General features: G+C 32.7%; 2 protein-coding genes and 1 long non-coding RNA gene across 5 annotated transcripts; 1 reads left to right on the top strand and 2 right to left on the bottom strand.

Annotated features, from left to right (window-relative positions):
• Positions 1-506: 506 nt before the first annotated feature.
• On the bottom strand, positions 507-9034 carry LOC111884013 (uncharacterized). The gene is made up of 2 exons (XM_023880343.3): positions 8339-9034; positions 507-661 (listed from the first exon to the last, which is right to left on the bottom strand). The coding sequence occupies exons 1-2, from the start codon at positions 8922-8924 to the stop codon at positions 624-626; spliced, it is 624 nt and encodes a 207-aa protein (XP_023736111.2). The 5' UTR covers positions 8925-9034; the 3' UTR covers positions 507-623.
• Positions 9035-11140: 2106 nt separating this feature from the next.
• Positions 11141-13242, bottom strand: LOC111883990 (uncharacterized). 2 transcript variants are annotated; one of them, XR_008230055.1, is made up of 3 exons: positions 13009-13242; positions 11553-11592; positions 11141-11360 (listed from the first exon to the last, which is right to left on the bottom strand). It is a non-coding gene; the product is annotated as an uncharacterized LOC111883990 (long non-coding RNA). The 2 variants fall into 2 exon arrangements; XR_008230056.1 differs by lacking the exon at positions 13009-13242 and adding an exon at positions 11717-12960.
• Positions 13243-17229: 3987 nt separating this feature from the next.
• On the top strand, positions 17230-18195 carry LOC111884018 (uncharacterized). Of its 2 annotated transcripts, none has more exons than XM_023880347.3 (2): positions 17230-17441; positions 17738-18195. In XM_023880347.3, the coding sequence occupies exons 1-2, from the start codon at positions 17250-17252 to the stop codon at positions 17792-17794; spliced, it is 249 nt and encodes an 82-aa protein (XP_023736115.1). In that variant the 5' UTR covers positions 17230-17249; the 3' UTR covers positions 17795-18195. The 2 variants fall into 2 exon arrangements, with proteins under 2 accessions (XP_023736115.1, XP_042755826.1); XM_042899892.2 differs by having other exon boundaries at positions 17230-17430.
• The last annotated feature ends 3844 nt before the right edge of the window (positions 18196-22039 follow it).

The raw sequence follows: 22039 nt of genomic DNA on the forward strand, positions 1-22039 counted from the left end.
AAAAAAGCCTATTGGAAAAATGAAAAAGCTTTTCACAAACAAAAGGTTTTTAAATAAAATCTCCTGAAACATTAAAGTTGTTTTCACAAAATGCAAAGAATTTTCAAAATAAACAATTTTAAAAACAAAATGATTTTCAAAGGGGTCGAAACTTTGTCCAAAATAACTTTCGACAAAATGGTTTACAAGGAAATGGACAAAGGAGTTTTGCTCAAAATTATGAACAAAGTAGTTTTGTGCAAAATCATGAACAAAGGAGTTTTGGTCAAAGTCATGGACAAAGAAGTTTTGGTCAAAATTGAAAAGTTTTTTAACAAAATAGTGTTGGTTATCAAAACCGGTATCAAAATCGTTTTCCAAATCATTCACAAAGATCATTTCCCCAAGGACAATTTGAGAAATTGGTTATCAAAATGTAACGACCCAATTCTCACAACCAAAAAATTTTGTTTTAGAACATTACTTTAGAAAATATTAATAACTAAAAACATTGTTTGATCAAACCATAACACAACGTGAACCATGTCTAAAAGCCAAATCATACAACCAATCAAAATATCAGAGTACATATCCCAGTGAAGCTCGTAAATGCGGAAACCAGAGAGTGTGTGTGTGACATGCTGCTACCGCGCCGGCTCCTTTCCCCTAGCTAAGGAGGTACCTGAAACCAAAACTGAAAACCGTAAGCACAAAGCTTAGTGAGTTCCCCCATCGTACCACATACCATACAAACATATAACATATATACTGCCAGGCCATTCTGGGGTGCCTGACTACCCGGTCAAGCCATTCTGGGGTGCTGACTACATGTGTCAAGCCATTCTGGGGTGCTGACTACCCATGTCAAGCCATTCTGGGGTGTTGACTACCCATGTCAAGCCATTCTGGGGTGCTGACTACCCATCGGTCCTAACAACCGATCCTCGGGGACTAGTCCCCTCTTACTACCTTTATCGCATATAACGCAACAAGCCAACATGCAAACATATCATCACGTATTGTCAGACATATCTGGGGTGTCTGACCTACCCTTCGGCCCTAACAACCGAACTCTACAACTATCACATATACATATCATGCCAGCATATAACATAACAGGTAGTAGCAAACCTAGATGATGTCACAAAGACAATCATCTAACAAACAACTCCTACTGGTGGGTCGGCATTGTGGTCGTAGACCCACCGCTACTGGAAGGTAACTCACCTCGAAGTAGCTGCTGATCTGATCGGGAACTAACTGTCTACTGCTGCTGCTGCTGCTCCGGAAATCCTCCGGCTACAATCCCCACAACATACTCAATCAAACACTGCTAACTGTCCTTTGGGTAAAATGACCATTTTACCTCTGATCATGCCCTAAGTCAAAGTTAGAGTCAACTTTCAGTTGACCCGACTCGCCGAGTCGGCTTTCCAACTCGCCGAGTCCTTAATCAAACGATTGCCCTGAATCCCGTTCCTACTCGTCGAGTTAGGCGATGACTCGACGAGTTTACCTTCTAAACTGATATTCAAGTCCTTCATCCTACTCGCCGAGTTGTATGAACAACTCGTTGAGTTCATCTTCATCCGATGAACACTTATGCTAAGACTCGCCGAGTTGTATGAACAACTCACCGAGTCCATCTTCATCCGAAGAACACTTATGCTGCGACTCGCCGAGTCTGTTCTTGATCTAAGGAGATTGCCTTGAACTCGCCGAGTCAGGGCATTGACTCGCCGAGTACCTCCATAGATGAGTTCAGCTTCCGACTCACTGAGTCATACCCCGTGACTCACTGCTCACTCGACACTACGAAAAGGGGACAAACTCGGAGACTCACGAACAGACTCACCGAGTCACATGAGCGACTCACCGAGTCGTTGCCATGCACCCACTGAATACATGGATTTGCTCGATTCCAGTCCATGTCATTCACAGATCTGGACTTCTAGGACACGAATCACACGTAAAGTTTCCAACTTTACGTGTAGATATTCACCAATATGGATCTTAGGGTTCAAAATGCCTCAAAAGGGTAGATCTAGGGTGAACAAGCAACATGGGTCCATAAAGCTAACAGATCTGAGCTCTTGGAGCTCAATCTTGCCTAGATCTAGAGGCCAATCAACTTATTACGAAATATTATGCACATACAAGCTTGGGGAGTGGCTCAAGAATGTCTTAAATAAAGCCCTAAGCATAGAAATAGGGGAAAAAGGGGTATACCTCAATGGAACTGCTGGAAGAACACAATAATGCCTGGATGGCTTCCCTTCTTCTGGATCTACTTCCCTTCTTCTTCAAAACCTTCAAGAGCACACAACAAATGCTTCAACTCTTCAAAGAACAAGCTTAAACGAGGGTTGGGAGCTCTTGAGGGGGGGATGGGGGGCTGGCCTGGGGCGGATGTGTTGCTTAAATAGGGTGCAAACCCCTGAAACTTAGGGTTTCATCCAACAGATGTGACTCGCCGAGTCCAGGATATGGACTCGCTGAGTCGACAACTTAAACGTGTCCCGGGTCCCGCATCTACTCGGCGAGTCGGACCTGTGACTCGCCGAGTCCAAGGCTAAAAGAAGAGAAATACTCAAATAAGATTTACGTACCAGGAACCAGGTGCTACAAATCTCCCCCACTTATTTTAGACTTCGTCCTCGAAGTCTGCTGCTTGATCCTGAAACAGCTCGGGATAATGCTCCATCATCTCGTCCACCGGCTCCCAAGTCCATTCCGAACCCTTGCGGTGCGGCCATTGCACCTTCACTAATTCCACCCTCTTGTTCCTCAAATCCTTCGACTTCCTGTCGAGGATTGCGACTGGGCGCTCAATGTAATTCAGGCTGTCATCAACCTGAATGTCCTCTAACGGCACAACCGCTGAATCGTCCGCTAAGCACTTTCGCAGCTGAGAAACATGGAAAGTGCTGTGGATCTGGCTGAGCTCGGCTGGCAGATCCAACCTATACTCCACCTTGCCTACCCGGGCTACAACCCTGAATGGTCCGATGAATCTCGGGCCCAACTTGCCCCGCTTCCTGAATCGGATGACGCCTTTCCAAGGCGACACCTTCAGGAGAACCATATCCCCGACTTGAAACTCCAAGTCGGATCGACGCTTGTCGGCGTAACTTTTCTGCCGACTCTGAGCAGTCTGAAGCCTGCTCCGGACCTGCTGAATCCTCTCGGTCGTCTTGAGCACCACTTCGGTGCTCCCCATGACTCTCTGGCCAACTTCACCCCAGCATATCGGGGTCCTGCACCTTCGTCTGTACAACATCTCAAATGGAGGACGATCAATACTCGCGTGGTAGCTGTTGTTGTATGAGAACTCAGCCAGGGGAAGATAGGTATCCCAGCTACCACCGAAGTCTAGCACGCACGCCCGCAGCATATCCTCCAGAGTCTGGATGGTCCGCTCGCTCTGACCTTCCGTCTGCGGGTGGAAGGCGGTGCTAAAATGCAAACGAGTGCCCAACTCGTCATGAAATTTCTTCCAAAACCTGGAAGTAAAACGCACATCCCTATCTGAGATAACTGAAACTGGCACCCCATGCCGCGCCACGATCTCCCTGATATAGATGTCGGCCAATTTCTCGGCCGATATGCTCTCCTGAATCGGGATAAAGTGAGCTCTCTTGGTCAATCGATCCACAATGACCCAAATCGAATCCACTCCACGCGCGGTCCTGGGAAGTTTCGTGATAAAGTCCATCGTGATATCCTCCCATTTCCACAGTGGAATATCTAACGGCTGCATCTTGCCATGCGGCCTCTGATGTTCGGCCTTGACCTTCCTGCAGGTCAAGCAGCGCTCAACGTACCATGCCACATCCCGCTTCATGCAGGGCCACCAATAATCTAGACGAAGATCCCTATACATCTTCGTCGCCCCGGGATGAATAGAGAATCGGGACTTGTGCGCCTTCTCCATCAAAATCTGGCGCATGCCTCCGTGATACGGTACCCACACCCTACGGTGTAGTGTCAAAAGTCCTCGGCTATCATAATCAAAGGAAGAAACCTGACCCACAACACGCTCACTCTTCCGATGCTCCTCCTTGATAGCCTCCTGTTGGGCCCCTCGAATCTGCTCCAACAGGCAACGCTTCAAACAAAAACCGATATTAAAATCTTGAAAAATGAAAGCGGACAACCTCAACGACGAAGATTTGGAGTTTTTTCTCGCGATGAAAGAGACTGTTCGAGCCCGATGTAGAAATAATGGGTAGTTTATTTTAGTTATGCTTGGTATTTTTAGGCTTTTTTTATTTTTAATGTTATTTTTATTTTTTTATTTTAATTAATGTAGTTTTTATTTAATATAATTTGGTATTTAAATTTAATGAAAAATTAGTATTTACAAAAAATTTTATGATTTTTATGTATTTTTTATTTAAATTTAAATAAAAAATGAGATAGAGTGGCGTAAACTGCAAAAATGGTCCCTGTGGTTTCTCATTTTATGTGGTTACAGTCCAAACGTTTGAAAAGTTGCAGATATGGTCCTTTTCAACAAGTTTTGTTGTGGTTTTGGTCCCTCATCCGTTAGTTGGCTGTTAACTTTTTTAAAATGACAATTTTACCCCCAGGGACCATTTTCGCAGTTTTGTCTTTTACCATACTATAAGGACCATTTTTGCATACATCCTTTTTTATTTTATTGAAGTATTATATATTAATAGATATTTTTAATATATAATATTATATGTTAATAAATATTCTTTTATTGGATTATTAATTTATTTTAATTGATTTCGTTTAATTTTTTTTGTTGGAGTAATTCTTTTTATTGAATTATTATATATCAATACATATAGCTTTTAATAAATAATATTTATATCATAATAAATATTATATTATTGGATTATTAATTTATTTTAGTTAATTTTTGTAATTCCTTTTTTTTAGATTATTTTTCATTGGATTATTACTTTTAATTTATTATTTTATTCATATACTAAATATTGTTTTTTTATTATTAATTTATTTTAGTTAATTCTACTTTTAAATTTTTTTTGTCGAAATAATTCTTTTTATTGAATTATTATAAATCAGTACATATAGTTTTTAATATATAATATTTATATCATAATAAATATTATATTATGGGATTATTATATATTACAAAACATTATTTTTTTGGATTTTTAATTTCTTTTAGTTTATTCTTTTTATAATTTCTTTTTTGTTGGAGCAATTATTTTTTATTAGATTATTATATATCAATAAATACTATTTTTAATATATAATATTTATACTATAATAATTAATACATTATTGGATTATTAATTTTGATAATTTCTTTTTTGTTTTTTTGAATTATTTATTTATTGAATTATTACTATTAAATTTATTATTTTTTAAGATAATAAATATTATCGTACTGGGTTTTTATTTTATTTTTAATGTATACTATTAATTGTTTTTAATTTTATTAGCACTACAAAGTTGCCAAAATACATAAAAGTATCACTTATCATCGTAAAAAATTGGCAGGATACCCTACCCTATTCCACCTAGCGTTGCAGGTAGCCACCTACGACAACCTCTTCATAATCCACTAGAATCCTTCATATCCTACATAACGCACAACAAACCCCTATAACAATTATAAGTGGTGGTGGTGACCGAGTGATGGTGGTAATATTTTTCCTATAGTTTCTCATTATAAGCTACATGAAATGAAGGTGTTTGGCAGTGATCCTAACGATTTCGATGATGAGAGACGACGATTTTGTGGTGCAACCAATAAAATTAACAAGAAGTATTATTATAAATTAAAAATAAATTAATAATTCAATAAAGTAATATTAAGTATATGAAGAAAATAATAAATTAAAAGTAATAATCCAACAAAAATAGTTTAAAAAAAAGAAATTACAAAATTAACTGCAAGAAAATAACAATCCAATAATCTAATATTTATTATGATATAAATATTTTATACTAAAAACTATATGTACTGATTTATAATAATTCAATAAAAAAGAATTACTTCGACAAAAAAAATTAAAAATAGAATTAACTAAAACAAATTAATAATCCAAATAAAACAATATTTAGTATATGAATAAAATAATAAATTAAAAGTAATAATCCAATAAAAATTAATTAAAAAAAAGGAATTACAAAAATTAACAATCCAATAATATAATATTTATTTATGATATCAATATTACTTATTAAAAACTATATGTATTCATATATAATAATTCAATAAAAAAATAATTATTCCAACAAAAAATAAATAAACGAAATCAACTAAAATAAATTAATAATCTAATAAAAGAATATTTATTAATATATAATATTATATATTAAAAATAATATCTATTAATATATAATACTTCAATAAAATAAAAAGGAATGTATGCAAAAATGGTACTTATAATATGGTAAAAGACAAAACTGCAAAAATGATCCCTGGGGGTAAAATTGTCATTTTAAGGAAGTTAACAACCAACTAACGAACGAGGGACCAAAACCACAACAAAACTTGTTGAAAAGGACCATATCTGCAACTTTTCAAATGTTTGGACCATAACCACATAAAATAAGAAACCACAGGGACCATTTTTGCAGTTTTGTCTGTTTAATAATAGGTATCATATATGTTTAGTGGTTGTTTGTGGTGATGTTGTGACATATATCACTATAGTGGTTAGTGGTGAGTATAACGGATGATATAATTATTATGAAACAACCTCATACTTCGGTTTTTGACTTGGTATTAATTATTAATTATTAGGCTAATAACCTCAAACACTCTATTGTAACGCTATGGTGAACGCTAACCATGCCATAATTGCAAAATGGTTTACACGAAACCTACTCGAAGTTGATTAGTCAAGGTATACCTAAGCTTAAAAATCTAACCAACGCTCATCTACTTCACAACCCAGTGAAACGATGGGTCACCAAAATTTCCAAAATTAGAAATCGAGAAATAAATAGATGCGTGTTCATCATGAATAAATGTTAATTAAAACCAACAAAAGAATTGAAATACTATATGATTATTCATTTGAACTGTTTTTCTTAAATTATTATGTAAAACTTGTCAGCTAAAACGATTCCTAAAACCATAACCTAAGATTGCAAAAAATATATATGAAAAAATATAGAAAATGAATTACCCTCCATGCACGCTACGAAATCTTAGTTTGAAAATGAGTCAAAAAGCATTAATTGCAAATTATAATTCTAATGGATTTCGTGTCCTCAAACTAAGAGCTTTAGAATTTTATATACATACAGAGAGGCAAATCGAACGAAAGTAAGAAGCTCTATTTATTTTCTAGAGAAGCACAACAAATTCCCTTTGTCCTTAACAATAATTGTTTAAGGTAGTTAAATTTTCTCTATTGTATAAAACAATTCATTTTTAAAAGCTTTTTATATTATATAATTTTAAATATTTCAAAATTTCATATATATATATATATATATATATATATATATATATATATATATATATATATATATATATATATATATATATATATATATATATATATATATATATATATATATATATATATATATATAGGTTCAGGTTCATTTGAGACCATTCTAATTTTATGAGACCGTGAGACCAAATCTAAAAATAATTTTAAAATGCAAAATAAATGGAAAAATCCAAAAATTCTTTTTTTAAATGTTATTTTCGGAACTTGAACTGATATATTTTAAAAAATAATTTTAAAATGCAAAATAAATGGAAAAATCTAAAAATTCTTTTTTTAAATATTATTTTCGGAACTTGAATTAACTAAAAAAAATAAAATAAAATAAAATAAAAATTCTATTTTTTTTGAAAAATACGTGAAATATTCTAAATAGAATATTACACTGTACATATTCTAAAAATAATTTTAAAATGCAAAATAAATGGAAAAATCAAAAAATTCTTTTTTTAAATATTATTTTCGGAACATGAATTAACTAAAAAAAAATAAAAAAAAATAAAAAAAAAATAAACAAATGCGTCTCACGGTTTCACAAAATATAAGTGGTCTCAAATGAACCTAACCCTATATATATATATATATATATATATATATATATATATATATATATATATATATATATATATATATATTTGGTGGATATTTTTACACAACAAAAATTACAACTTTCAAGTGTTACAAACATATCATTAAAATTTGATCCTAGATTGACTTTTGTAATTCTGTAATATTATTTAAATTTATTTCACGGAGGGACGATTGTACATCAAACTTTGTTCAAAATGATTAGCTATTTATTTTTTGGATCTAAAAACATGAACAATTTATCAGAATAAAAAAAAAAAGCAAAAAAAATGGAACATTGAATTCTCTTCATGATGCCTTACCATGACGTACAAAAGACAGCATTGCTTTCTTAACTTTCTTAATCTTATAACCTTTCTTCAACCCACCGCCGAAGCACAGCGTCGACGTTGGTGAATCTGAACCAGCACCACTCGCAATATCCTCCTCCAATCCAAACTTCACCACCGACGTCCTCCGCCACCCATCCGTCTTCCTCATCGGCGTTGACTGTGACGAGGAGCAGGACGAAGAGGAAACCGAGCAAGTAGAAAATGAAGAAGGAGGCGCCACCTTCATGTTCCTTTTCCGGGAAGAAGAAAGAAAAATGGCTCGAAGAAAACTGGAAGTCTTTGGAGAGTGGTTAATCATCTGCATTGATGAGTTGTACTTTTGGGTGAATTGGTTGTACGAAGGGGGAGGTGTGAGAGGAGGGAGAGATGATTCAGTGAGTGCGTGTTTTGGAGTTCCTGGCTGCGACTCCCACATGAACGGCACAGATCCTGCTGATGCAGTCCCATAGTACAATACCCTAAACGATGATTCACCAACTCCATTGTTGCTATGGGTAGCTTCCGACTGCAATTTGATTTGCAGTGCTTTGGGTGTTGTACCTTTCGTTGTATGCATTGTACTCCAATTATTTGAATAATTGAATGCTTCAAGAGATAGAGTGGATTTAAAGCCGAGTTAGCTTTGCTTTGTGGGTATCATCTTATTCATGAATAGAAAATAGAAATATCGTAGTGGTATATATGGTAGCTCATGTACAAGTTTTCATGCACATATTACAAGAGTTTGTCTTTGACCCTAGTTTGATTTTATGTACAAGTTTTGTTACAAATTGTGCAATCCATTACTTCACCATCACCAGATACTAACTAATCCTTGAATTTGAATTTGAATTTGAATTTGATTAGTAATTAAAAGAATCTCCTAAAATCTTGCATTGGGATATTATTTAAAATAGAACTTAGAAGTGGTTTGTTGCCATAAAAATATCAAAAATAAAATTTTAGAATATAATCACGATATTAGTTAATTAATTAATTAATTAAAGTAATAAAACAGTAGAATACAAATATCATGTGTCGACGCATGGGCTTTAAATGCTTGACAAATGGCGAAATTCATACGATAAGGAGCTTATAAATCGCTTCACCAACCCAGCATTAAATATTAATGGGTGTTAATAGTAAAATATAATGTAAGTTTGATCCTTTTATATCTTCATTCGTTACACTTTATTATTTTATAGCAATCGAATCTCTGAAAGTCTCTTTAAAAATAGCATGTACATACCACATGGATTAAAAAGAGCATGCGCATACCACATGCATGGATTTAAATATGTGCGATCATTTTGTGTATATATATATATATATATATATATATATATATATATATATATATATATATATATATATATATATATATATATATATATATATATATGGTTAGGTTATTTTGTTTTCATTATCTATTGTGTGTATGTATGACTGATTCTGGACCAATCATTTTAGTTATTTTAAGAAAGTAATTAATGCATATTACATGTTGAAGATATAATAGGTATTAATTACATCTTCAGCATTTAATAAGCATTAATTATTTTCTTAAAATAACTAAAATGATTGGTCCAGAATCAATCATACATGCACACAATAGATAGTGAAAACATTTGAACCTAACTCTCTCTCTCTCTCTCTCTCTCTATATATATATATATATATATATATATATATATATATATATATATATATATATATATATATATATATATATATATTTGTTGTAACTGCAGAAACTGAAATTCATATAACAAAATAAAACATAAAAGTGAAAAGCTTATATACACTCCTGTAGACACCGTAAATGTAAAAAATAAATTAAAAAAAAAAGTATACACCTTCAATTCTTTACAAGTTCAGGGACCAGTTTAATATATTCTTGATTTTCTAATCCACCATGAAAATTTATAAAAGACGTACACGTTTTTGTTATGGGTCATTAATTACAATTGAATACATATGATATTGTAAGAGGACGTGGCCTACTTATCAACCGGTTTGTATAAATGTCACATCTAGTATAAGAGTAGAATAACAAATTCAAATTTATTGTTAGCATGAATCATTTACCGCTTATATATTCTAAATATGAATTATAAGTAGACAACCCTTATAGCATTGATATAGTTTTTATAACAGTTGATGTTCCACAATTTATCTCTTATATATGATGGTTTTTCAACAGACTATGAAGTGATAATTGTAAACAGTAGTGCTTCTTATGAGACTCCAATCCATTTACTTTTGTTTGATGCGTTTTAACTAAGATATCGTATACCATAATATAGAAAATATTTTAATTTATCTTGAAATTATTCTAGCAATATATTTAATGATTTTAATTTTGAACATGCAGTGGATGCATTAAAAGAAGACTAATGAGATGCTAGACAAAATTACATAGTACAAACATTACAAAGGGAAAGATATACCACTACTAGAAAAAGGTTAATAGCGTACGGTTGAAATTATGAATATAATACGGACATAGAGGGCGTATTAGTAGAGGGGTGTATTAGATTACATTCATAATAGAGTACGGCTATTTAACCGTACTATATGTATCCTATCTATTTTTACAACCATCGCATACAATCATCTAATACGCCATATATGCACATCTAATACACCACTATACAACCGTATTTGATGTTGGCTTTGGCTTTGGCATTCCATCCAGTCTTATTACACAACCAATTCCAGTCCATGGATGTTGTGGAACACATGGATCACCATTCCAACTGAACAAACTCTTCAATTTCTGCAAAGCTACTATATGATTACCATGTGCAGGATCAATCTTTACAAAATACAAACCTACTATATGATTCCATTCCAACCATAAGAAGTGGGACATCATTGATCATGTTTTCATTTTCAGAAACAGAAAAAAAATTACAATGAACTTAGTTCATTAAACATAAAAACATTCTTAAATTTGTTAATGTCACACCTCTAACCTCTCTTTCCCCTGTGTGGCTGATTCATTGTATGCCTACAAAAACAAAAAAAAAAAAACTTAGGATTCAAAATCTCAAATAACTTTTAATGAAGAAAACTTAAATTATAGGACCTTCCTGCCATTAACAACTTCATCTATAGCATAGCAATGCAAAGGGTGAAAACTTCTCCTAAACATAAAAAATATGAGCAAATTCAACATGAAATACAAGGGATGTTTGTGTACCTTACAAAAACATTTATGCAAAGCCTCCATAACAGGAAATCTGCAAAAAAAAAAAAAAAAAAAAAAAAACCGAGGTAAATTAATGCTCTTTTCAAAACAAATCCGATGCTTTATGTACTCTTGATTCATATACTAACTCAAATAATGTTTGTTAATATGTATACCTTGCTTCAAGATGTTTCGTTTTGGGTTTACCAACACTTCTTTTTCTAGTTTTTCTTTCTACCTCAAACCCGTTGATAAGAAAATGAGCATAAAAATGATCATAGAAAACGATGAGGGTAAAGATATGTTAAAGATATCTTTCCTCATATACAACCTTGAAAAGGCTTTGGAAATTCAAGAAACCATGAAAGAATTAAACAACGAACAATTAAAAATCCATAAGAATAAAAAACTCATACCAAAAAAGTGTAATCAAACAACGAAAATTCCATAAGAATAAATACAAGATAACAAAAACAATATAGATATATTTGTTCCTGTTTTTCTGATTTCAATTTATTAGTCAGTTTATAGCATAGAATGTTAATATGATTTACCAGAGGAAAGTAACAAATGCAAAGGAGAGAGAAGTTTTAAAATACCATGACAAGGGGCAATATTGTAATTTTGATGGCAGGTAATAATGAGCATAGAAAAATGAGTAACAAATTACAATATTATTGAGGTTTAAGTGAAATATATTAAAAGGGCAATATTGGAATTTTGATGCCTCTTGATATTAAAATTTAATTTTGAATCTTTTTATCTAGTTGTTGAACATGCTTATCAATTGGGAAATGCCACTAAAAAACAAGCTCTTCTCATGGAATTACACTCAACTGAACTTCAGTTGTTCAAGGATTTAGTGTCATTAAAAGAACGCAGGTAAATAGTAAATTTACTTTCTGTTTTATTATATTGGAATTTGGATTTCTTCATATTCTAAAATAGGACACCACACCAATGAAAAACGGGTTAGTGGATATAATTTCAAAGCTAAATCTTCAAAAAACATCAGTAATGTATGTGTCTGTATTGTGTGAAGTATAATAGAGCAATTTTTATGAAATCAAGAATTCAAGAATTGTAGTATGGTTATTGCCATCTGCAGGTGTTGTTTTCAGAAATTGATCCTAAACTGTATAATGTATATGTGGTTTGCCTCTAGGATCTATTCCAGAAAAAGAAATAATCAAATAATCATAACCAGAAGTAGGTTACTAGAAATTAATATGATTATGATATCATAGACCAGTTGAAATTGTCGATTAATAACCATTATCGACTCCTAGCCAACTAGCAGCATTGCACTAGTACTACCAAAATCTACAAAACACAACATTAATCAGCATTGTACGAGTCGATGATGCTTTCTAGGGTTATCAACAAGCAATATGAAGTAATATGCCGTACAAAGAAGACATTGTCATAAACACAACATTAATCAACTACACCCAAAGGTCGATTGTACCTGTAAACAACGTGAAAGAAGGAGGAGGCGGAAGCGGCTGTAGGCCGGATTCGTCTGTGTCATCGACTGGAGACGAGAGGCAGAGGCGTCGTCGGCCGGAGGCGGAGGCGTCGTCGACCGAAGGCGGAGGCGGAGGCGTTCGTTTCGTGATAAGTAAAAGTGAACGCGAATTGCAATTTTGACTTTTGGTCAATTTTGATTTTTAATCTAATTAATGTGCAAAGACGTGCCTTGACTTGACTGATAGTATAAAAAAAGTAATTATATATAAGATATATATTTTGTGATAGAATCAAGACAAAATTGCAAAAATGGTCCCTGTGGTATGCAATTTTTTGGGATTTTAGTCCAAACCATGACTTTTTTGGATTGGTGGTCCTTTTGAGGTAGTTTGCTTGTGATTTTGGTCCTTCAATAAATTGAAAAGACTAAATTGCCCTTATTATATTTATTTTCCACTTTTTTTTTCTATAAATATTTATATATAAAGAATAAAAATAAGGGGCCCTCTCTCTCTCTCTCTCTCTCTTGATCTTGCAGCTATAACAAAAGCAGCTTCATCAGGGGATTCAGCTTCATAAGTAACTCTCCCTGTTTCTTCATCAACATCAGGAATCGTTGTGTGACAAATCGCAAGTAATCTAAAGAACTTCTGAATAACATCAAAACGTGGTTCAAGAAGCCAATAACCATTGACGATCCTTTCATCTTCAAAATTATACCTTTTTACAGATAACCCAGAATCATCGTCTTCATCATCATTATCGCCATCAAGAACTCTTCCATTAACAACCAATGGTGATCCTGTCTTTTTCGCCATAGCTCTTTCAACTTTTGTAACACCACGTCCGTATGCTGTTCCTGCTATTGAACACTTGATGAACTCCATTGAATTGCAGGTTAAAGTCCCGGTTTTGTCTGATAAAATCGTGTCGATTTGGCCGAGTTCTTCGGTGATATTTGAAGTTTGCGCCTGTGTGGGTTTATCAGCTTCTTCGTAGTACATATGAATGTCGCTGTTGATGAAAATCGTCTGTAGAACTTTCACGATTTCTATTGAAACGTATAGAGAAATCGGGATTAAATATGTGTATAACAATAAAGCTGTGAGAAAATGGAAAATCGCTGCAGCTGGAGCGCGTTTCAGGTCCAAAAAGATCGCTGAATCGTTGGGTCTCAAATACCATCGTTTCATTCTGTCACCATCTAAATCGTTTTTTGTAACAATCCCGAAGTAAATCGAACCCAGAAAAGCGATTAGAAACAAGATGAAGTTGCCATCAGTGTTCCTCTCCTCGCAATTTCCCAGCCACCACCGGAGGTGCTTCGTATTTGTGTTCTTTTTCTTTCCCTTCCCAATCTGTTGAAAACGATGATCGATAAGGGGGATGGAGACTGTTGGTGGCGAATGATGGTGGCTTATGTGTTTATGAATCTTGATTGCGTTTTCTACATGTAGGAATTGAGCATTTTTTATGGGAGAAATTAGGTTTTTTTGGAAGGAGAGAATATGGTGAAAGGGGGAAGAAGATGAAGAACAAAGTCGTATGTGTTTTTGGTTGTAATCCATCGAGAGAGAGAGAGAGAGAGAGAGAGAGAGAGAGAGAGGTGGGCCCCAAATTAGGTAATTATTTTATTTTTCATTTAAATTAAATAGAAAAAGAATAAAAATATATATCAGAAGGGCATAATAGTCTTTTCAGTTTACTGAGGGACCAAAAACGCAAAGAAAGTAGCTCAAAAGGACCACCAATCCAAAAAAGTCGTGGTTTGGACTAAAACCCCAAAAATTTGCATACCACAGGGACCATTTTTGCAGTTTAGTCTAGAATCAAAAACATATATATTACTTTTTAATGTAGATTGATGAACGGCGCCAAACTTGGGATTATCCCAAATAATGTGGAGTTATAATACATTTTTTAATAGTTTTGTTTTTTTGATATGGATTACAGATGGGATTTCATGCGCCCAAGAATTAACGAGACAACATTTTTACAAATCAAAAACAAGATTTTAAAATTTAAAAAAAAAAGGTCAATTTTTTAATCCAAATGCATTTGTAATTGTAGGTATTATTCATAACACCAATTTCATATTTTAGTTCAATAAAAGAATAGGTGCGATCGCAAATAAGGAGGGGGCCTCACTAGTCATAGTGTTCACTCTTTCCCATAAGAATAAGATAAGAAATGGAATTTGTGCAACACTCTTAGTAGAAGGCCGAGTTGAAACTCCCTCTATCCGCGTACAGGACAAGCAAGTTATTGAGGGCTCTTTATGCCAAATACTTTGACACTACATGGGAGAAAACCAGAAATCTCCTAAGCAATAAAGATCTTCCTATGACATGTTTTTTCCTATTAAGTCCATTAAATCAACACAAAACGACACCTAAATAAAAGAGAGCCTAAAGTTGTCATTTCATGGAGGGCAAAAGTAAAATGATTGTTGATCAGGAATCCTGAGACAGGTAACTCATTACTTTCAGGGAGCATTTCATGTATAACCCCTAGCAGTTTGTGAAACTTTTATCACTCCAACCATTATTTGATTTTAGGTTAAACAATTTTAGAACAACAGAAAGCTTGGTAAATTTCATGCAGCCGTCATACAACAGTTTTTCAACGTCTTCAAACAATTGTTGAAATTTTTCATAATCTCTATCAGGCACATTATCTTCAATATCATGTAACATGTCATCTAGGTTATCATGGATGTCATCTTCTGAATCATCTGTATCATCATAACTAGATTCGACATCAATTGTGTTATGATCAATCAATAACTCGCCATGCTGTGACCAACACGTATATCCACTCATAAATCCTTCACATATCAGATGTTCTTCTATTATATCCAAATCATAGACCTTTTTACAATTTCGGCACATTTTACAAGGACACCAAATGTAACATTCTCCTCTATTCACCCGATGATCCTCAGCAACTTTAAGAAACTTCTTGAGGTTATGTAAATATTCACTGCTAGCCTGTGGTAGTCAATACATCCAAGTTTCATGATACGTTTGTGTAAAAAAAATACCACAAAAAGAAAGGATTAGAGTCATCCCACAAAATAATAACAATGTATTTTCTTTTATTTACAAATAATAGTATAATGCTTATATTGATATTGAAATGTAAGTGCATTGCTATTATAGCTACAAAATTATCAAATGTGAAGGTACAATAGAATAAAATAATTTGAATGAAATGTTAAGAAATTATTAATATTAAAGTGGTAAATATTAACTATTTGTTCTATCAATGGGTCAATTGTTTTCAGTAACGTACAACTCCAAGAGCGTGTAGTACTCAAGGACTGTCAAGAGCGTGTAGTACTTAAGGAAAATATTGAACAAATTCTTGAGGGTAAATTTGAATCTTTCAAAAGGCCCTTTAGTCAAACCTCGTGAATCTGGAGTTAGATTTTCTATAGAATCTGTATATCGAAAGCTAGAAAGTAAGGGGTAGAGGAATCAAGCCTCGATCCATATATGTATTGTTTTTCACTCACTATACTTGTTAAAGAAAATGACACATAACTTTTTGGGAAGTTTGACAATACTTGAGTATGTGGTCTCTCGAGACCTCTAAAGTCCAAACAATATATTATATATAAATTGTTTAATTACGATATTTATTCGAGTGTTACATTTATACCAAAATTGAATAGCTTTAATATGTTTCGGAAAGCAATTCCATGTAAAATAAAGTTGCATTAAAAATGCCAATTACAAATAGTGGAGGTCATGTCGCAATGAAAATGATAAAAAGAACTTTTAATTCGGGAGCTTATCCACAATAAAATTATAATTATAGTTTATTAAAATATAATTTTATTCAACTTTTTTATTAAGTTTTGTACGTGAGCATTGTACTTAAATTTTTTTTTTTACTAAATCATATTGTTCTGAAACTTAATTCCCCAAAGCCAGTAACTTATTTTTTGGTGGTTTGTTTTTCATATTCATGAAAAACAAAAATTATATCACTAAAACAATTCCTTTATTTCAAAAAATTATACTTTTTATTTTTAAATCGAACCTCCTCCCAAAACCAACGGTGGTTCAACTTCTTTACAACTACAGACAAAGTTCTTTGATTGATTTTGACACTGATGATCCTTCAGTTGCTTCGGTCCCACAAACACAGCAAATTCCCCCCTCTGTTCCTGTTTCGTTAAATGACAATTGGGCAAACTTTGATTCAACTCCAACTCTAGTGGTAACAAAGCTGATGCCTTTTTCTCAAGCTCCTTCAAGTGGTGCTAACTTGCTTGACATGCTTTCTGAGTTATCAGTTCCTGCATCTATTAACAACCCACAAATGTCACTTTTTGGCACAAATCCTCATCCTCCTCCTCCTCCTCCTCCTCCTGCTGGTGGTGCACCACCATCGGTGTTTGTCCCTGGTGGTGGTAATAATGGCGTATGTTGTGGGATTTTAATGTTTTTTTTGTATGAATTTAAAATTTCTAATGACTTGTGTTGTTTGTGTGTGCATGATTTATTTACTTCAAGTTATTCTTTTTCATTTTTGTGCTCCAGGGTGGTACCTGTGTTATGAGTTATCACACAACCTTCCACAACACAACTCATTACTTTTTATATCAACTTTGTTACAATTTTTGTGACCTGAATCAATTTTTGTGACCTGAATCAGGCAAATATATCTAGTTTTACCAAAAATATATCTAGCTCTTACCCTTTAAATTTGAACCGCAGGTGTGGTTAATTTGTATGATGATGATGGTCCGGTGGTGGGATTTTCAGGTTGGTTGAATTATTGGGGGTGCGAGGCGAGGCTGGCTGGCCGGTGATGATGGTGTTGCGACAGGGGAGATGGAGATGAAGGACCGATTAGTGGTGTAGAGATGGAGAAAGGGTGGTGTTAAGGTGTTCGGTTGGGAGGAGAAGCGTATTCAATTTAGGTATTAGCCGTACTTAATCAAAATGGGGGCGTATTTTATTTAGTTATTTCATTTTGTTTCTAGTACATCTCCTTAACCGTATTAGATGCTGAAATTGTGCGTATTATATTTATTTATCCCTTTATAATACGGTTTTTATTTACAACCGTATTAGATGGGGGTGTACTCTATAGCTAATTTTCCAGTAGTGTACCTATAGAAACAAAAGACATATAAAAATATGAGGCTGAATTGTCATTAATGTGTTTTTGGGTCCATTGCCTGCCTAGCATGATTATAGATACTCGTATTTATGAATTATATTCGTATAATAAATACAGTTGAGAAATTGAATTTAATGAGATCATAAATATGACATGTACATCCATATACTTTAAGTCTTCAATCATGTAGCAGTTGTAATTTTTTGTCGATCAATATACCAAAATAAAGAAATATCAAACCTTTTAGAAAAAAATTGAGGCATGAATTATGCAAATATATCTTGTTGACTTTGTCGTCACTCGTCATATACTGTTTTGAAACAAAGTACATTAATATAGACTGCACAAGACATAACAAAAAACTACATACATATTCATCAACCTCATGTCAAATTTTCGTTGCTATTTAATATTCCAGTTATGGGTTGTTGCGTCTCTAACTCTTAAATCGGTGGACAAGATAGTACAAGATTCATAAATGATTCAAGTTTGAGTCTTTCTGTATGTAGAAAGATGATCTCTTCATATTGATTAACTGCATCATGTATCATGGAAATATGAAGTATTTGGGAAGCATTTAAAATAGGTTTTTTCCAGGTCTTGTAAATTAAAACCCCAAATTTGTTTCATGATTTCGTATTCATTGTCAGTATCAATATTCTTATCATGACCTTAAACGGAGAGTACACAAATATCTGAATTATTAGTTGTACAATGTGCTTACAAGGAATAATTATGGGACCTATAACCTCAATGAATTGAATGCAAAAGGAAAGGTAGACCCCTAAACATGCATCCGTACTATTTACGATGTTACTTCATGAATATTAAGTAGTATGAGCCGTGGGTATGTTATATGTAAGAGGACAAGTTAAGCAAAGCACATCTCCACCATGTGCTTGTAAACTGTACTCGTGGCATATTTAATTCCGTTGGTTCTTTAATTGGTCCATAAAATTCTTCACAAACATGATTTTTAGATTGTACAAATTACTTTCAAACTGTTACAAATCCCTTGGAACAATTTTGAGCTCGAACCATACATGCTAACACAAATGACACACTTTGACACCAAAATTACTTTTATGTGCTCCCTAACTCAGTTACACATGTTTACATTAAAAAAAATGATAAGAAACATAAGAAAGAACAAGTTTTTTTAAGAAGTTACAGAAAATGACATTGCACATCGTATTAGTACTTCATAGATAGGAGAGAGAGCAAGAAGCACTGATAGCTTCAAGAAGAAAGCGAGACTATGGGAGTACAAAGGATATATAGAAGGAATTTAGAGTTCAAGGCTAGAGATAAAATAGATTTGGAATCCCAAATTGTTTGAAGATTCACTAAAGAGAGAAGACCTCCAACTAAATAGTATCCATCACCAAACTATTTGCTATTGATTGAGATCTTTGAGCTAGAGTTATCTAGAGACTTTGACAACGAATGATTCTATAAAGTTGAAGAAAGCTATGGAGGGTGAGAAGTTGAAGCTGTACTCTGCTAGCTTCAACTCTTTTCTAGATAATTGTTAAGAAGGTATGAGACTAATGAGACTAATGAGAAGCCGTTTCATAGTTTTGGGTTTAAGAGAGGTACATGCCTTGGGAGGTAGTTTATTTGTTGATCAGTCTTTAAGTTGGAGATTGTTGAGGTGTGCAGACTCATCAAGTTAGTTAATTTTTATATACCTTCGGGACCCTCAATATAAAAGATTTCCATCTCTACCAATTATGCTAGTAACACATTGGTAATTTATCTTTTACCTAACTTTATATATATCCAATGAATTGTATTCATGGCCATCAATAATATTTTAATTGTTTTTTAATTATTGTCTTTGTAGTTTTATTATAAAATATTATTGATCACAATTTTATGATATTTTCCTATTTGCTTACTATGGGCATGATCGATACGGGGTGTTTAAAAGTGTTTGGAAGCTTCTAGCTTCTAGTATTTGATAAAATTCTCTGTTTTGAACAAAAAGTTTCGTCTGACACTATAAGGTTCTAGCGATTAGTTTAATCAAAACGTTTTAAATTCAAAAGCTACTTTACGTAGCGTTTAACGAAATACCATCAACTCCGCTACCAACTAGTTTTGTCGAACACTCCTATAACTTTGTCATTAAAAAAAAAAAGATAATCATTACCACAAGTGACTTACATTGCCCATCGATATAATATGTAAAAAGTTTTAAATAAAATATAATTGAAAATTATTATTTTATGATAAAAATAATGTTCTAATGATACTCCTTCCGTCTCATATTTATTGTTCACTTTTGACTTTTGAAGTCTTTATTCTTTAAATTCGACCTTAAATATTTTTATTTGAGTTATATATTACTTTATAAAACTTATACAAATGAAAAATCATTTAAAATACAATCATTTATATATTTTGCATCAAGTATTTTAAGGTCAAAATTGAAATATAAAAACGTAAAAAGTTAAAAAGGAACAATAAATATAAGATGAAAGTAATATCATTTATCTTCGACCCGTTTCGGCTCAACAGAGCATTGTTTCGAAAGAATAGCATCAAGGGTGTAAACTTCAATTACACAATTTCACCATGGTAGATGGTAGAAACCAGAAAAAAAAAAAAAAAAAAAAAAAAAAAAAAAAAAAAAAAAGAATAACCATGGCCCATATAAATCTATATAAGTTTAATCGATTTTCAAGATCATTTTCTAATATATATCACTTATTCTTAATTTGTTCGTAACTTTTTAGAGAGCTTTTTTTTTCCGAAAACCTCTAAACTTAGCATTATTTATGAAAGTCATGTATCTATTTTTTTAATAAAAAATAACAAAAAAACGGAGAAAGGAAAGAGGGATGAGAACTAGGTGAAGGGTAATTATGATTTATTAGAGTTTGTATGTGTGCATTTGTTGTGTGTGTGAGAGAGAGAGAGAGAGAGAGAGAGCTCGTATGCGTGTTAAATCTGCATCAGATTTTCCTAGAACTTCATTGATGAACTTTATTCTTGTATGTATGTGAATTAAATTAATAAGAGATGTGGGTGTTATAGGTGTATGGGGTGGATAATATTTTCCTTTTGTTTTTTTTTTCAAAATTATTAGAATAAATAAAAATGGAAAAAACAAATTAAAAGGACAAAAACCACAAAGAGTTTCAATTTTTAGACAAACGGCAAGTTGAAAAGTTTTTTGGACTTCATCCATATTTTTTTACAAACCACAGAAACCAATTTTACAGTTTAGACTTTTGGAATCCCGAACACCCTCGAGTATATATATTGAATTATAATTTGCAAGGAAGTGGTTCATCTCTAAATTGACCATTTTTGAAATTTAGCCATTTTAACTATCACTTTTCATATATATATATATATATATATATATATATATATATATATATATATATATATATATATATATATATATATATATAGAGAGAGAGAGAGAGAGAGAGAGGAAACAATTAGGGTAAATTGTGAAATATTAGAAAAGTTTTTGTTTTAAAAAATTATAATTAAATTAAATTTGAAAAAAGAAAAGAAAATTAAGATGCTACTGCTAGGAGTGATACCATTCCTATCAATTATCAAATGCCAAAAATCTCTAAATATTATTAAAAGAGAAACCGTAATTCACAAATGATGCAATCATGACCATTGATTGTATTTCAATCATATGATTTCCACCGTTAGATCAATTGCTGACATCATATTTTTCAAATAGAATTCAAACATTTAATTATAGAATCTTTAAATTTAGCAATTACATTTCAATCACAATTATATTTAATTATAGAATCTATCATACTTCTAAAATATATTTCATAATTCGGACACAATTACATTTAATTATAAATCTTTAAAATTAACAATTATGTTATCAATTGAAGCATATCATTATA

This window comes from Lactuca sativa, chromosome 2 (genome assembly GCF_002870075.4).
Source record: "Lactuca sativa cultivar Salinas chromosome 2, Lsat_Salinas_v11, whole genome shotgun sequence".
NCBI lineage: Eukaryota > Viridiplantae > Streptophyta > Magnoliopsida > Asterales > Asteraceae > Lactuca > Lactuca sativa.

Coding starts and splice junctions, on each gene's coding strand:
- LOC111884018 (XM_042899892.2), top strand. CDS start 17,250: ATGCCTTTTTCTCAAGCTCCTTCAAGTGGTGCTAACTTGCTTGACATG. Junction 17,431..17,737: donor GGTGTTTGTCCCTGGTGGTG/GTAATAATGGCG, acceptor TTTGAACCGCAG/GTGTGGTTAATTTGTATGAT.
- LOC111884013 (XM_023880343.3), bottom strand. CDS start 8,924: ATGCATACAACGAAAGGTACAACACCCAAAGCACTGCAAATCAAATTG. Junction 662..8,338: donor GCTGTCTTTTGTACGTCATG/GTAAGGCATCAT, acceptor TTTTGGTTTCAG/GTACCTCCTTAGCTAGGGGA.